At 38.0% G+C, this 15,627-nt stretch overlaps 1 protein-coding gene across 2 annotated transcripts; it reads left to right on the top strand.

Moving 5' to 3' along the window:
- The first annotated feature begins 199 nt into the window (after positions 1-199).
- On the top strand, positions 200-15,178 carry fyb1b (FYN binding protein 1 b). 2 transcript variants are annotated; one of them, XM_083930342.1, is made up of 19 exons: positions 200-321; positions 3,841-4,774; positions 8,288-8,417; positions 8,509-8,582; positions 8,980-9,002; positions 9,643-9,707; positions 10,257-10,389; positions 10,524-10,683; positions 10,805-10,922; positions 11,843-11,862; positions 11,995-12,067; positions 12,215-12,301; positions 12,778-12,818; positions 13,472-13,553; positions 13,672-13,771; positions 14,045-14,207; positions 14,371-14,404; positions 14,629-14,666; positions 14,755-15,178. In XM_083930342.1, exons 1-19 carry the CDS (start codon positions 319-321, stop codon positions 14,775-14,777), a joined length of 2,301 nt encoding a protein of 766 aa, XP_083786468.1. In that variant the 5' UTR covers positions 200-318; the 3' UTR covers positions 14,778-15,178. The 2 variants fall into 2 exon arrangements, with proteins under 2 accessions (XP_083786468.1, XP_083786469.1); XM_083930343.1 differs by lacking the exon at positions 12,215-12,301.
- The last annotated feature ends 449 nt before the right edge of the window (positions 15,179-15,627 follow it).

Raw genomic sequence — 15,627 nt, 5'->3', positions numbered from 1 at the left:
GAGATTAAAACACACAGATAACAGAGGCTGTGAGGCTCACAGCCACACAAAACACACATACTACTAAGAGAGGAAGTAGTCAAGTCATCTGCTCATGTCCCCGACAGAACTAGAGTGTACCTCCCCCCCACAGACAAACACACAGACTCACACACTTAATGCTTTGTCACACTCGTTGTCATTCACTTTATCTCGGTACCTCTCTCTCTTCGACAGCAACAGAAAGTCACACAGATACACTGAACAAACACACCCTGCGGCACTTTATACAGCAACCATTCGGAGGTAGCAGAGGTGCCTGGGACTGCTGTGCTCAGTATGGTGAGTATAACTTAACTATTAACTGAAACTATTTAAGAATCACTTTCTGGATATTAGAGTTAGTCTGAAGTACATTGGTAAGATTTAAATCAAGAAAGCTGCTATTAGAAGTTTTGCTATGAGCATTTTACAAGACTTGTGAAGTATTGTGAATGGTATTTGTTTACAAATAGCACCCTCGAGCTATTCATTCTTGCACACAGGAATTTGACAATGTCATTTGTGAGATCACATATGCATAGACTAGAGAGGATTTCTTCAATTTAAGTAGTACCCTTGTTAAACTGTTGTGTGTGTGTGTATATATATATATATATATATATGTATATATCTTGTCTATATCGGGTTTCTTGTCGACTACATTGAGCATGACAACTTTGGCCTCCACTTTTCATCACACTGGAAATAGAAAAATTGTTCCTTTTTGCTTTGACCAGAACACTTTTTCTCTTAGTCATTTCTCAGCTGATCATTGGACTTTAACTGTACTTAATAACTGTATAGACAACAGCATTTTCATTTATATTTGCAATAACAGGAAAACTAGCTAAACATTTTACCATCAGGTGGCCAACAGCAACGCTGTGGTTCTCTCTTAACCTCATGAACTTACACATAATAAAAGTGACCCTGCACTAAAACATTGGGATTGTATACAGGGTAAACCAGTCTAAATCCATACTTGGCCAAAATAAACACACTGTTGCCACTTTTTTAGTCAGACTTAGCTGAAATGAATGCAGTCTAATACAAAGACCCTGCAATAAATCTGATGGTTGTTACATTTTATTTGATACTGTTTAAGAGAGAATTAAACTTCATAGTTAGTTTGGCTGTAGTTTTTGGTTCTGTTGAGTTGCGTTATTCTGGTGTTTCCAGGATTTGAAAGATTTTGTACTTTTTTTGCAAAATTGCAACTGCACAAACATTTAGAGAAGCGGTAATTGCAACTGCCTAGTACAGAACACATTGGGTAATTTTTAGTTTACTGCGGTTGAGAAACAGAAGTGTGATGAGGGAACTTTACTGTCATTTTGTATGCAGTCACATTATGGCAAGCTAAGTTCATGCCATCACTGTAAGATGTTTCTGGCACCATTAAAGGGGCACTCCATCCAAAGCCTTTGTTTTGCACACAGAACCTCGGCCTGACAGGTGGTTGGCAGCTGCTTTCTCAATGGAGAGCGCTAGCTTGAATGCTAATGTGTGTTGGATGACGTTTAGATCTATTAAATGATGACAACAGTTGAATGAATAGTTCAAAACTCATAAAAACTAATCCTCTAACATCACTCACTTCTCCATTTTTCTGTTCCTTTGCCCGGTATAATATATTTTAGATCTAAATAAATAGCCCAGACGCACAGTTTTTAGTCATACTATGGTTGGGTAGGTCCAGTCTGCCGAATTAATTTAAGACGTTGAAGTACGAAAAAAAATGAAATCTACAAAGCTGCAAAATGTTTAAAGTTAAATGAAGATTGATTTTCCAAATATCTGATCGTGGTTACCAAAGCATTTTTTATAGTTACGTTTTGGCAAGTAACAGCACTTGGTTAAGGCTACACACAGATTAGAATTCAATCTTCTTTTCCACTATTTAATGAAAACCTTAATCTCTTCCTACAAGTTCTATGCCATACGAGAACATAAACATCTAAGCCATATAAAAACATTTAGCTCCCCCAGTTAGAGCTGGTTAATGTGGCCCGGGAAAGGGAAGTTTGGGGTCCCCTGCTAAAGCGGCTGCCCTCGCGACCCGACCCCGGATAAGCGGTTGAAGATGAGATGAGATGAGATAAACATATAATTTAGGAGACAGGGTCAGTCGAAGAAAAGAATCTCAAATCTCAATATTCAACTTATTTATAGTTATTCAAAAGCCTGCTGAGATTCCATGTGTGGTATCGGGCTATACGAATAAGCTTGACTAGACTTTTCCATCACTCATAAACATCAAATTGTTCATAATTACAATAACACAGTAGCTTCTTTTTTTCTACATGGTTTGGTTTGAGTGTGACTGTCTACAATATTCTAGCTGGGTGTTCTTTTAAATATGTTTTATAAGATCTGGCGTTCGCTGTGGTTTAACTTCCCATTTAACTTTGTAGTTCATTTGTACTTTTGTACTTTCCGTATAGATTTCCCTTACTTTCACTGCTCTGCTGTAGCAATTGCATGCTCTTATCTCCACTTCCTGGTATGATGCTGACTCCAGTCAAACCTGCCTCATTACAATAGGTGTGGCTGCGACTTGGTGAGTTTATTGTGGAACTTTGTGAAGCAGCTGCATGTCTGACACTGGAGATAATATACTAGTTTGGACACATTTGGATGCAATATTTGGGCGCTCTGCAAACCTTTGGGTGGTTGCAGGACAGACCCTCAGATTCCAGATGTTTGAATGGCTTTTCCATTCATGCCATAGCCAAAGCAACATAATGGATTTCTTAAACTTCTTTTTTTGTATTAAACAGTCGAACTGCAATACACTATAAACCAATTTATTGGTAAAGCTCCTTCAACATCAAAACAGGCATATTTTAAATATCCCTCCTCCTCTTCTCCAACAATAAATACTCGACAGAAGTATCTTTTGTTTACCTTCACTGGAGAATGTGCTAAGATAAACCAGGAAGTCAATTCAAAGTGTGGTCTGGGAAGTAATAAGGTTCTTTTTATACCCATTACCTGCAATGCCAGGTTTATCTATTTTATAGTACTATATAATTATCATATTATCACTTGCTTTTGAAGTGTTATTTCACTTGTATCCGTCTGCTTATGAAAATGTTTTCTTTTGGAATATCACACTTGCTTTTTAATATTATGTAAGGCACACATTTTGATTCTCAGTTCTCATCTTCGAACACTAGTACATAATCCAAACTCTGTAGGGTACGACTTTCACCTGTCACATTGTGTTCATGCAGTCTAGTTAGTGTTGAGAATATTACCTGTTAAAACCAAAGAGAACTAGAAGAGCACTTGCAGAGTGCAGACCAGCGCCAAGGCCATGCCCTATCCCGCAATGTTAACAGAAGTAAAAAATAATTGGTTATTCAGATCTATTAATTTGACAGGTTCTTCCTTTGCCCATGCTTCCATCAAGTTTCATTGAAATCAGGTCAGCAGTCTTCCATAATCCTGCTGACAATATACAAACAAAGCAAACCGAAAACATAACCACCTTGGTAATAACAGACTGATGGTGTGACACAAACAAACACACACACACACACACACTCGAACGGAACTGCTAAAAAATAGATGACAAAATTGGAAATAGGAAAAAGGAATTCCCTGATGAGGAAATAAGGTATTTTAAAGTTTTGCAACTTGCTGTTCCTTTCATGTCAGTCTAATGATGATTTTCTTTTATTCCTCTTTTGCTCTGTCCAGCAGTTTCTGTTTCTATTTTACTTTTGTTTGCTTAAGTCATTTTATATTCTGGCATGCTATCACATCCTTTTTTTATTATAAACTCTTCTTCTGATTCTCTCCTTTTATTTCCAGGAACAAAAATCTGATGTAAAAGCCATGATGGCTCGCTTCCAAACTGGTGGGGCAAGCACTGAAGAGACTCCTTCTACCTCGGCTGGGCGGATCAAACTGCACTCCACCCTCTCCTCAGGCCCGCCGTTACAGACAAAGAAACCGATCTTGGAGAGCCTCTCAGGCAGTGCGAATATTCCTCCAAAACCCACTTTTCTGAAAAGTACAGTATCGTCTAAAAGTGACACAGATGCACATGAACCAAACAGAGCTAAATCCCTGGCTAGCAGGTTTGAAAACACCCAGGATGACACCAACGCCAAAAACAAACCTTTCATCAATAAACAGCCAGTAGCCTCGAAGCCACCTTTTTCGCAGGCTCCTTTACAGAAGCCCCCTCTCAACAAGCCCTCCCTGAGCGCCACCCTGTCCGACTCCAAACCTACACTCCCTAAACCCTCTACACCATTTAACTCCAAGCCCAGCTGGGTGAAAGAAGACAGTGGTGGGGGTCTACAAAGAAAGCCGAGCAGCAGCATTGTAAAATTACGGCAGCAAAATGAAGAGATGGCAGGAACTGGCACGAATACTGTGAACACAACTCCCCCTCCAGCAAACTCCGCTTTTAAGCCCCCCTCCAACTTCAAGACTGCTCAGAATCTCTTTAACAAAGAGTCAGATAATGGCGTTAAAGCAGATGGAGCCAACAAACCGCTCCTCAATACCACTAACTCCGTCCCTCCTCCAAAACCTCTCGCCAGTAAAAAACCTAGCTTAAAGAAACCACTAAAGAATTCTCCTCAGACAAGCAGCATTTTAAGCGATGCCACTTCAGGCCCAAAGCGTAACCCCATCCCCAACAGCTTAGCTTTGGGCCCTGCTCCCGCCAAGCCCAACCGGCCCCCCAAAGTCAACCTGGATAACTTTAAAAGAGGTGCTGCGGCCTCTGATACTGGTAAGTAGGACATAATCAAAAGGAATTAACTGCTTTGTTTGTTAAATAGACACCATATATTAACAAAACTACCAATTACGAGAAGATATAATCACCAATCAGTGAGGGAATATATCTTTTTACACATGCATTGCGAAGTTGCATTGGGCAAAGTTGTATTTTAGAGTATATAGTTTTAGTATAGTCCAAGGCACCACCTTCTAAGGTCTCAAAGATGATGCCATAGATAAACTCAAGTATTCTTTGTTTAGATTTAGCAGAAACAGTCAGGGTTTTATACTTTTGAAGGTCCTTTGCTTATTTATCCGCCTCATTTTAACCACTTTTCTAAAATAGTATTTTGGGGGTTCCTTTATTGGTATTGCTCGATTGATTCTGGTGAATTGTCACAAAAGTCTAAAGTTCAAATTGAAATCATTACTTCATGAATTGAAAAAGTTTGGGCCTAGAAATGAAACAGATTTCAATCTAAAGAATGAACTGATGTCTGGACGTGATACTACTGGAATGATCTGTTAACACATTTGAAGTTAAAGACAATAAATCTGGGAATGATGGTGTCTATATGTAATTTGCGTGTGCCATTGAGGACAGTGGTAATGTACTGGTTTAATACCCAGAGTCTGACTCTTATGATCTATTGGAATGATATTGTGATATATCTCTTTAAAGTCAATATTCATGAACTCAACTGTTAAAGGAAAAAGATATGAAAGGGACATAGTATTTTTTCCACCAAAATTATATTCTTGGAATTGTGGGGAATTCTTTAAAACACCATTTTGACCTTCATGTAGGGGAAATATATTTTAACTGAAAAAAAGATAGCAAAAAGTCAGAAAATCTTCTAAGGGAAATATGGACTCCGCAGTGTAGGTCACTAACTTATCTGGCTGTGATATTTTTTTGGTATATGTCATTTGTTCTCAGGTGCATGCTGTCAAAGTGGTATTGACCTGAATAAATCAAGCTAACTTCCTCAATGAAGACTATAGCTTTTCCAAATGGAATGAAAATGATGTAACAGTTTAAAGAAAAAAATGAAGTATACATCTTATTGTCTTTCCAGTCTTATTTATAACCATTAATAAGGCAACGTGTTGAACAAATGATGTTAACAACTGGAACAGAGTTTTGGAGAGTAAATCTGTCAGCAAGCAGGTACAGCTAGAGCAGGTTGTCCACTTATTGCAGGGTCGGCAGTTCGATCCCTGGCTCCTCCTGTCCACATGTCCAAGTGTCCTTGGGCAAGACACTAAAACCCAAATAGCTGCAGATTGTTGGCAAGCACCTTGCATGGCAGCGTGCAGCCATTGGTGTGTGAATGGGTGAATAAAAGGCTCATCAAGTGCTCTACGAATGCACTCCATTGTTATCCATCTGGTATGATATGTCCTTGGTACTCTGCTCACAATCAGTATGCAACAAATACAGCACGGTTTCAGCGTAACTGATTCCCAAAAGATGGAAATCAACACTCTAAGCTAAACCAGGTGCTTTCTGTTTGGAATATCAAATGGGGTGGTAAACCGCTTGCAGTTCTCATTCGAGTCTGAAAAAGAATGGTTTCCTTGTGTCAAGTGTGTTTCCCTTCTGTACCTACTACTTTGGGCAGATTTAGAAGTGTGAACTTGCTTCACAAGTGTATGTGGTTTCAGTGACGATAGCAATGTGTCACCTGCAGTTGTTGAGTTTACTTTGGGTTATCTGATTAAGCAGTGATGGAAACAACTTCTGCTTGTGCATAACAGCCTTAATAGTAATTTATTCTTTGCATTTTAATATATTTTCACATAGCATCTGGATTTGCATTTAATTGGTGCAGGTCTCACAGAAGCTGCTGTACAGTTGTAAAGTGCTTCAGATTAAAGACCCAAGTCACAGAAACACCCCTAGTTCCTCTATTTCGACCAGCCAAGTTCCCTGTCCAGTTTCTCCTTTCTCCTCCCCCCGCTCTGACAGATGAGTTTGTTTCACCACATGAGGAAGTAATTTCCAGCAAACAGGGACAGTTTCGAGTGAGAGGCTCTGTTTTTAGACAAACACCTGATCTGAATACATTTTTAGTCAGAGGTGGGAAAGTGACATACATTTTTTTAAGTACTGTACTTAAAGCAATTCTTACCTTTCGGGCATTTCTTACTTTTCTTTTGTAATCTTAAAATGCTCCTAATAACCGCATGGCACAACCAAGTAAAAGAAATCCACCAGGTATTGAAACTTAAAAATATTCAATTCTCATATTCCCCAACCGGTTAAAGACAGATGTCCGTCCTCCACAGAGCTAGGTCTGTCTTACGTTCCTGCCTGTGATAGGGAAGGTTTTCGTTGCCACCGTACTCTACGGGGGAATTGTTGGGTCTATGTTTATCATAGAGTGTGGTCTTTACCTAGTTTGTAAAGTGTCCTGAGATAACTTTTGTTATGATTTGGCACTATAAATAAAATTGAATTAAATTGAATTCATATGTTTCTAAATAAAGTCTAACCAGTCATTTTATTCGGTCAGAGGTCATGCAGGGGGAAGAGGGTGGGACTTTGGAGGCAGGTGGAGTTGTTCATGTTCAAAATTTTACTAAGCGCTGTGTGGCATGCCAAAAAAGGTAAGAATTGCTTAAAGTACAATTTTGAGGTACTTCTATAAAGTATTTGGGTAGTTCCTTTATGTGCTACTTTATGCTTCTGCTCCTCTGCATTTCAGAGGCACATTGTCTACAATTCACTCCCCTAGTTACTTTGCAGACTGCAAAGTATAATTAACCTCCTAACATTCAGCCCCTTTTTCATTGTATTTTGTTAGGTGCTTATGTATTTTTTGGGAAGTTTAGAGTGCATAAGGGTTTAGAACATTGTGATGGGAGCTTATAATGCCCATGCCCATGCTGTATTATGTCTCATACATTGTTGTTGTAATGTCTACTATGAGGACTAACATCATCACACATTAACACAAATAGGCTCATTCACAAGAGTCTCAGCTTAGTAGCCTATACAGGATTGTTCAGTTACTCCATTTTAGAATAGATGAACCCCAAAGATGAACCCCAAACTGTCCGGGATCATCATAAAGTGGGTCTGTCTTTAAAGGGTAGACTTGTGGGTACCCAAAGAACCCATTTTCATTGAGGTTAGAGGTCAAGGGACATCTTTGAAATATGGTCATGACAGTTTTTCCATCGTCGAAATTTAACCAACTTTGGAGTGTTATTTAACTTACTTACCCAAAAAGCTAGCATGACATGGTTGGTACCAATGGATTCCTGGGATCCTTTCATTAAGTAGTTAAACAGTTCTCTACCTCTACCTCTGCCTACTACACTTGTAATGGATTATTTTCACACTGTGGTATTGTTTGTTGGGACCTGTCTGACGTGGTGTTTCTTTTCACATGGGTAACCACACTAGTAGTTGTCCCTCTGGGGGCCGATAAAGTTGTCTATCCATCTACACATATATAGTCACCTGAAGACACATACAGTAAATTTTAAAACCATATGTTTGTGTTTGTTCCAGGTCCTGCCACCTTTAAGAAACCCATCATGCCAACTCCTTTGGCCTCTCACCCCAGTAACCATAGCAACCCAGTGACTCAACCCCCTCAGCCTGCAGTTCCTAGTCTGCCCCCCCGACACCCTGGAGCCATGTAAACCCCACACTTATGCAAACACAAACACACTTACAGATGTGGATAAAACTTCCCCTTTAACAAAAGGTAAATCCTGACTGCTTTTCAGGGTCCAGCAAGATGACTTCTATGATGATGTTGATGAATTTAAAAGCACTCCTCCACCACTGCCACCATCTACAGGTTCAGTATTTTGATCAAATGTGACGTGTCATGACTATGCGGAAAAGCGTTTATGCTTTTAGCACTACAGGAAGACAGAAGAGCACTGTGTGACACTGGACCTTGTACTATATTTACACCAGAAGACACATAAAAGAAACTATATTAGTCAGTATATCTTGGCAAACAGTCTTTTGTAAATCTATCATTAGTCTAGGCAGTGACAGTCTACTTTAGTTGTTAAGTAGGCATTTTACATAATTCAGAATCAAGAGATAAAATATTTGAGGGACTCTCTGTGACTGTTACTTAAATACTAAAAATAGTATTTGCATGCCTATAAGTCAGATCCTGATGATCATAGCTATACAACAAGCATCCAGTTCTCTTGTAATGTTGATTCATCGTTTCTCTTCAGGTCATCCAAGTCAGAGAGCAAAGGTGAGACATAATGATTTGCTTTGCCATAAATACAAATGTGTATGCAGTTATAGATGCAGACACACCCACACCCAGAAAAAAACTTGCATATGCGCTCTGAGATATTAAAGAAGTTCAGCATATTTATTCTCAAATGTTCAAAGTGAACTGACGTAAGTGCTTGTATAGGCTATTTTTGTACTAAACTAAACATGACTACAACTAGAACACCCTGAACTGAAGACAGAATCAGAAACTGAATCAGAATCAGTGCTGAAATGTGGGCCATATGAAGGATGACGCATTCACTTTACTGAAGTGCATTTAAACTTATAGGGGGAAAAGTAAACAAACTGCATAGTCAAGGACCGTTAATCATTAAACTGAGCCAAACAAAGTGATTTCGAATCAGCAAAGTGATTTGTAAGTATGTTTGACCTCAGTATGAGGGACGTGTGAATAGAAAATTTTGGATTAATGCATTTAGGTCATCTGCAAAGAAAAGTGAAAAATTAAAGGAATATTAGAGCAAATGTAATAAGGAAAGTGTATTAAATATGTCTTTACAAAGGTCTGCAAAGGTGTAAATGACAACCATAAATATAAAGTAATGACTGCTGAACTAATCATTGCTGTTTTCACTCTGTGTTGTCTGGCCCAGGAGGAAAATGTTGATGGTGATGATGATGATGACGGAGAGATGTATGAGGATCTTGATGAGCGATGGTGAGAGAGATTGTTCTCCATTAAATCTTTACATTTTTTATATTGATTGCTGAAAGACCCGAGCACAAACTGCGTTTTTCTCTACAAAGTAATCTTCACTTATTTGAACTTGTGTGTTGGTTCAGCTGTGTTCATGTTTGCCTTTACTAACACTACTCTCTGGTGGTTGTTTTGCAACACTACAAGAAGTTATTCCTTCTCATTTGGAGGTTGTAATGTACTTTTAGTTGATGAAAATGGGGAAGCATAAGTGTATTTAATCTGTGTTTTCTATTATTGTTTGTGTTTTGCAAGTGATGTGTTGCCAATTACCTTAGGCTAAGATACTATGATAAATAACTTTACTAAGATTATCACAATTACATGGATAAAGTGGGTGTTTTAAGCTATTGTAGGCATTTGTATTTCGACACTCTTTAAGCCAATTGATCATGTTGACATTTATTTGGCCGTCGTCATTGTCAAACAGCAAAAATGCATCTAGCAGTCTGCCGCTGTCACGATTTATGATTATGATCTATTGCTGTATATTCCCTCACTCTCAAATAGGGAAGCGGCTGATCAAAAACAAGAAAAGAAGAAAGAGAAAGATGAGAAGGAGGAGAAAAAACGACTGGAGGCTGAGAAGAAGGAGCAGAAGGAACGTGAGAAGAAGGAACAAGATGCCAAAAAGAAGTTCAAAGTGAGTAGACAAGACTGTATGAAATATATAGTTAGACCCTAAAAAACCGTGACAACTACTTTTTTTTTTTTTAAAAAAAGCATGCAATAAATAAATGAAACAATCTATTGTTTGTGCGTGTCTGTGTGTGTTAGCTGGTTGGCCCCCTGGAGGTCATCCACCAAGGGAAGGCTCGTGTGGATTGCCGAAGCAGTAAGACCGACCTTGCTCTGAAGCAGGGAGACTGCGTGGACATCATCCGGGTCCAGGGCAACCCAGAGGGTAAATGGTTGGGGCGGACGCAGGATGGATCCAGTAAGTTCACATATTTATCCCTCATTCATTTTCTTCCCTTATCTTTGCCTTTGCTTCATCTTTCACGTGTGTTTTTTGCCATGCCATCCTTCCAGTCCCATTTGTCCTTTGTCTCTAACAGTTGGTTATGTGAAAACCACTTCAGTGGAAATTGACTTTGACACTCTGAAGAATCGTAAAACTCAGATGTACGAGCCTGAGGTATACGATGACATCGATGTGGTGTCTCCCGATAACAGGTACTGAATTATATATTCTATTCTGAGTTAGTTGCATATGTTGCTCATAGAGAGAGAGAAAACAAAGAAGTGAAATGATAGAAACCAGATGAATTAGTAGAGCTGTTCCGATACTGATACCAGCATTGGAAATGTCTCAGATACTGTCTAGAGCACTGGTATTGGTGAGTACAAAACTCTATGCATCTATCCAATACCGCATGAATTAGCCCCGGAAGAAGAAAAAGAAGTCTAATTATGTGTTATGACTGACTGTCAAACTAAATGATAAAAGAAAGTTATATGGTATTCATTCTCTGTATGTTTAACCTAAGCCAGGCCATGTAACAATGATAGCAATCATATCATGTACGTACAGGGTTAGGAGTATACCGCTGTTATTGGATCGGGATTCTGTATCGACCGATATGCAAGTTCAGGTATCGTGAGGGAAAAATTGGTAATTGAACATCTCTAATTATGAGATGCCAATAAGAAAATGTCACATGTTGGAAAAAATGTCACGATTGCGCGTGACAAATCTTTTCTGTCAGTTTGATACATCAAATGGCACCCAGTACTTTAGTACCTGTGAATATGAGTTCTGACATATTTAGGAAACTTTGTTCTGGGTTTGACCCCAAAACCTTAGAGGAATAGTTCTTAATTTTGGGAAACATGCCATTAGATGACAAGATTGATACCACTCTCATATCTGCACATTCAATATGAAGTTACAGCCAGCAGCTGGTTAGCTTAGCTTAGCACAAAGACTGGAAAAGGAAGGTTAAAAAAAAATCCAACTACCAGCATATTTAATTCTCACTAATTATTTTGTTGTTGTTGTTGTTTACCACATGGAACACTTCTCCAATCAGGAGGGAGAAATTAAAGTTTATGAAATTCTTTAATGTTTCTATCAAATTCTCCTCTCTTTACAGTGGGGTGAAAAGACCAGGAGGTATAACCTTACAATATTACAATTTGTTTTATTATTTTCAGTTACAATCTTTGCATTCAATTAATGTCAAGGTTGTTTCCTTGAGATAAAACATGCCACGGATTACATAATGTATTTGCTGTTGTCCTATAGTTGTCCTACCACCACCACCAGGAGACGAAGGAGAAATATATGATGACATCATTGACCCAAACCTGGAAGTCAGGTAGGAACTGATTTGTTTATTTACAAGAAATAGGTAAATGGAGAATGTGTATTTCAGTACAATATGTTTGAGATGGATGCAGGAAAGATTAAATATTGAAACAGGAAAGGAAATGCAGGTTTTTTTCATGCTTGGATGGCTCTCTAGTCCTGTGGACTCCAGGTCTTCCCCTACAAAGCCTCGTGGCTTCCTGCGGATGTTTGACCGGAACAGACGTCCTGCCAGCTCTAAAGAGTAAAATACACTCAGTAGTAAGACTGATCACAGATCTACTTTCCCCTGATTTAACATCTAATCTTTCAACCGTCAGTCCCCTTTTAATGGTTTAACAGTTCCTCTCAGTTGAAGTTGCTTTTGAGTGTTGATTTTCTCCCCAGATCAGATCAACCACTTCACCTCTTACTGAACAACACCAAAGGATGTTTGCAAATTAAAAATCAAAGTGTTGTTTTTGTGATAACAATCAGTGCAGCTGATTCTCTGTGATTTTACTAATTCTTCTCGAATCATGTGCATGCCTGTTATGGTTTGTTGACTGAATCAGAAAATCAAGGCACCATCTGCTACCACCGACAAGTATGCTAATTTAAACACTGTGTTGTAATTCTTGAATTTGAATATTCATTTGGGCTGCTTTGAGTCATATTAACCTACTTTTACTTGATGATATAATAATCATGTAAAAATTGTTTTCCTTCTGTTGTTGCCAGAGTGCCTCCACCCAGCCAGTTTACTGCAGAGGGGAATTCAGGTATCACTTATAATACTGTGAATATTTATTGAAAAATATACTATATTTGTCCTTACTTAGAATGTCTTCTTCTTTAATAAAAACAAAGTACACGTGCTGATTTGAATCTCAAAATACTCAGGGTAAGGTACACCTTCCCTTATGAAACTGGCCTTATGTCATTTACTCTCCACTTAGTTGACATTATTAAAGCAAGAAATAAGACATAACAAAATTTTCCTCTTACAAATAAAACTGAATTAATAAGCAATAAAACATATTGTTGTATCTACAATAGTTAAATTAGATTGATTGTGCAGCACCTTGTGAGACAACCATCACCGTATGAATGTGTGTATGGGTAAATGTGGCATGCATTATTAAGAACTTTAGTGCAAAATGAACATAAAACGTGGAAGGATCAGATAATAAAGCATCACTGAAATGACTTGAATATGAACGCTTTTTTCAACATTGGGATATAAATGATACAGACAGATATATACAGTACAATAGACATTTTTATATCCTTTTGATGATATACATCAACTTTTCGCCCAGCCTGTATCCTTCAAAGGTGACAAACACTGACTGTTATATATAGTCTGATTAATGTGCATGAATGCATGTTAATATTTCACATCGCGGATTTTGTCTCCCGCATGTTATCACAGATCAGCAAGGGGCAGCAATTGATGAGGAGATATACGACGATGTTGACTCTCAAAATTTGCCTCCCCTTCCTCCCATCAGCAGGTAAAAATACATCAGTCTTAAAACACAATCACATTACAATCATTCAGATCCATGCTTTCAAGTGCATTTTCAAAAACTGTCAGAAGCAACCAAAGAATAATTTGTTTTTGCTCTCCAGGCTTCCACCCCTAAAAGGCAAAAGTAAGACTGAAGAGATGGACCCAAAGAAGCAGAAAAAGCTTGAGAAAGAGGAGAAGGACTTCAGGAAAAAGTTTAAAGTGTGTCGCTCTATTACTGCTTTGAGCATGCTTTTTAGGATCTCACCTGCTAATAAACCTAAAACAGCTCTGTAGTGTAAAACACATACTGCTACCTAATTTAAGCGCATTAATAATTGAAAAAACAAAAACAAAAACAACAATCATTTTCATTCAATTAAATTAGAATGTTGTTGAGTATTAACTGGGATTATTATGGTGTTAAAATTAATTTCTCAAAAAGTATTTTGCTTTACATTCATGAAAAGCTAACGTAACGTAATTCTGCATCAGTATGACGGAGAGATACAGGTGCTGTACCAGGTGACCATCGCCCCGACACTTACTAATAAGAAGTGGGCTGTGAAGGAGCTTCCAGTCAAAGCAGGAGAGACACTTGATGTCATCGTTAAAGCTGTGGATAACAAACTGATCTGTCGAAACGAGGAGGGCAAGTGTGAGTATCTGCTGGTTATTATTGTTCGTGTTTGCAAAGACAATTAATCAATAATCACTACAAATAGAATATTCAACCACACTACTACTTTTTCATTTGGTTGCACCGCAAAATTAGACCAATCAGTCCAATTCTTTAATTGATCTGTTTGTGTACTTTACAGTTGGGTATGTTTCGACCGGACACATTGTTACGGAGTGAGTACCACAAACATTCACACACATACAGAGAGAGAGAGAGAGACAGAGAGAGAGAGAGAGAGAAAGAGAGAGAGAGAGAGAGAGAGAGAGAGAGAGACAGAGAGAGAGAGAGAGAGAAAGAGAGAGAGAGAAAGAGAGAGAGAGAGAGAGAGAGAGAGAGAGAGAGAGAGAGACTTATAAACAATATACTGCCTGTACTGATCATTTTGTTTTGTTTACAGCGACGGTGATGGTGATATCTACGACGACATTGGAGATGGTATGTTTTCCAGTTCACATTAAACTTAAATCACCATTTATAATAGAAATAAACTTTTGAATTTATATTATGTTTTTTTTTTCTTCAGATTGCATCTATGACAACGACTAGAATCATCCTGCACTGGGTTAATTGTTTTACATACTGATATTGTTTATGTTATTTATTATGTTTATTGATGATATACTCTGGGAGCTGCTTTTGGTTAGCCTGATAACCATTTGATTTTTTATTAATTGGACATAATTATGATTGAAGGATCTGGAATTAGGCTAGATTGGATTCCTTTGAATGATGTAATCCTTTTAAAGTTTGTTTCCTCAGAAACAACAAAACAATTGAATGTGTTGAGGCTATGTTATTTGCATCATTTCAGCAAAGTGGGAAACATTTTTTAGAACAGTATTTGCGTTTAGCCTTTAGAAACTCCACAGCGATGTATTTACATATATGCTTCTACTGTTATTTGTAAGAATAGCTACTTGTTGTAAACATTATTTGTTTGAATTGTTCTTGCCATAATTGTTTTAATAAAAGTCGATGATATGATACTATGATATTCCATTGCTGTTCGTATGGCTAGCTGAACTTTTCACAGCTCTGGACTAACTCTGGTGTCTTTGTCTCAAGTTTCAACATGTAGACTAAACAACTTTTCTACTGCCAAAGATCATGTAAATACTTTACATAACATTATGAAATGCAATTTTGTAAAACTTAATGTGTTTGATTTTCCTCTTCACATCTTAGTTTGTCATGTTGTTAAAGTAAAAGCATATCTGCTTTATAGAAAGTGCTCCCGTTTCATGGGAATATCTCACAATAACACCAAACACTGAAGACCATTTCAACCAAACTTTTTATCCAAGTCAAGAAATCAGCAACAAAGAATTTGCAACTCCTCAAACGTGACCTTCTTTGTGCCGTTTGTGTGCAAGAAGGAAATCAGTAACATCTAGTG

The sequence above is a fragment of the Echiichthys vipera genome, assembly GCF_963691815.1.
Source record: "Echiichthys vipera genome assembly, chromosome: 16".
In the NCBI taxonomy this organism is placed as follows: Eukaryota; Metazoa; Chordata; class Actinopteri; order Perciformes; family Trachinidae; genus Echiichthys; species Echiichthys vipera.
Note: the sequence above shows the minus strand (reverse complement) of the source record. Positions and strands in the feature narration are given on the sequence as shown.

What these genes read in the sequence shown, in the direction of transcription:
- fyb1b (XM_083930342.1), top strand. An exon ending in CCCCGACACCCTGGAGCCAT is followed by an intron (nt 8,418 to 8,508) that starts GTAAACCCCACA and finishes ACTGCTTTTCAG; the next exon opens with GGTCCAGCAAGATGACTTCT. An exon ending in CGTCCTGCCAGCTCTAAAGA is followed by an intron (nt 12,302 to 12,777) that starts GTAAAATACACT and finishes TGTTGTTGCCAG; the next exon opens with AGTGCCTCCACCCAGCCAGT.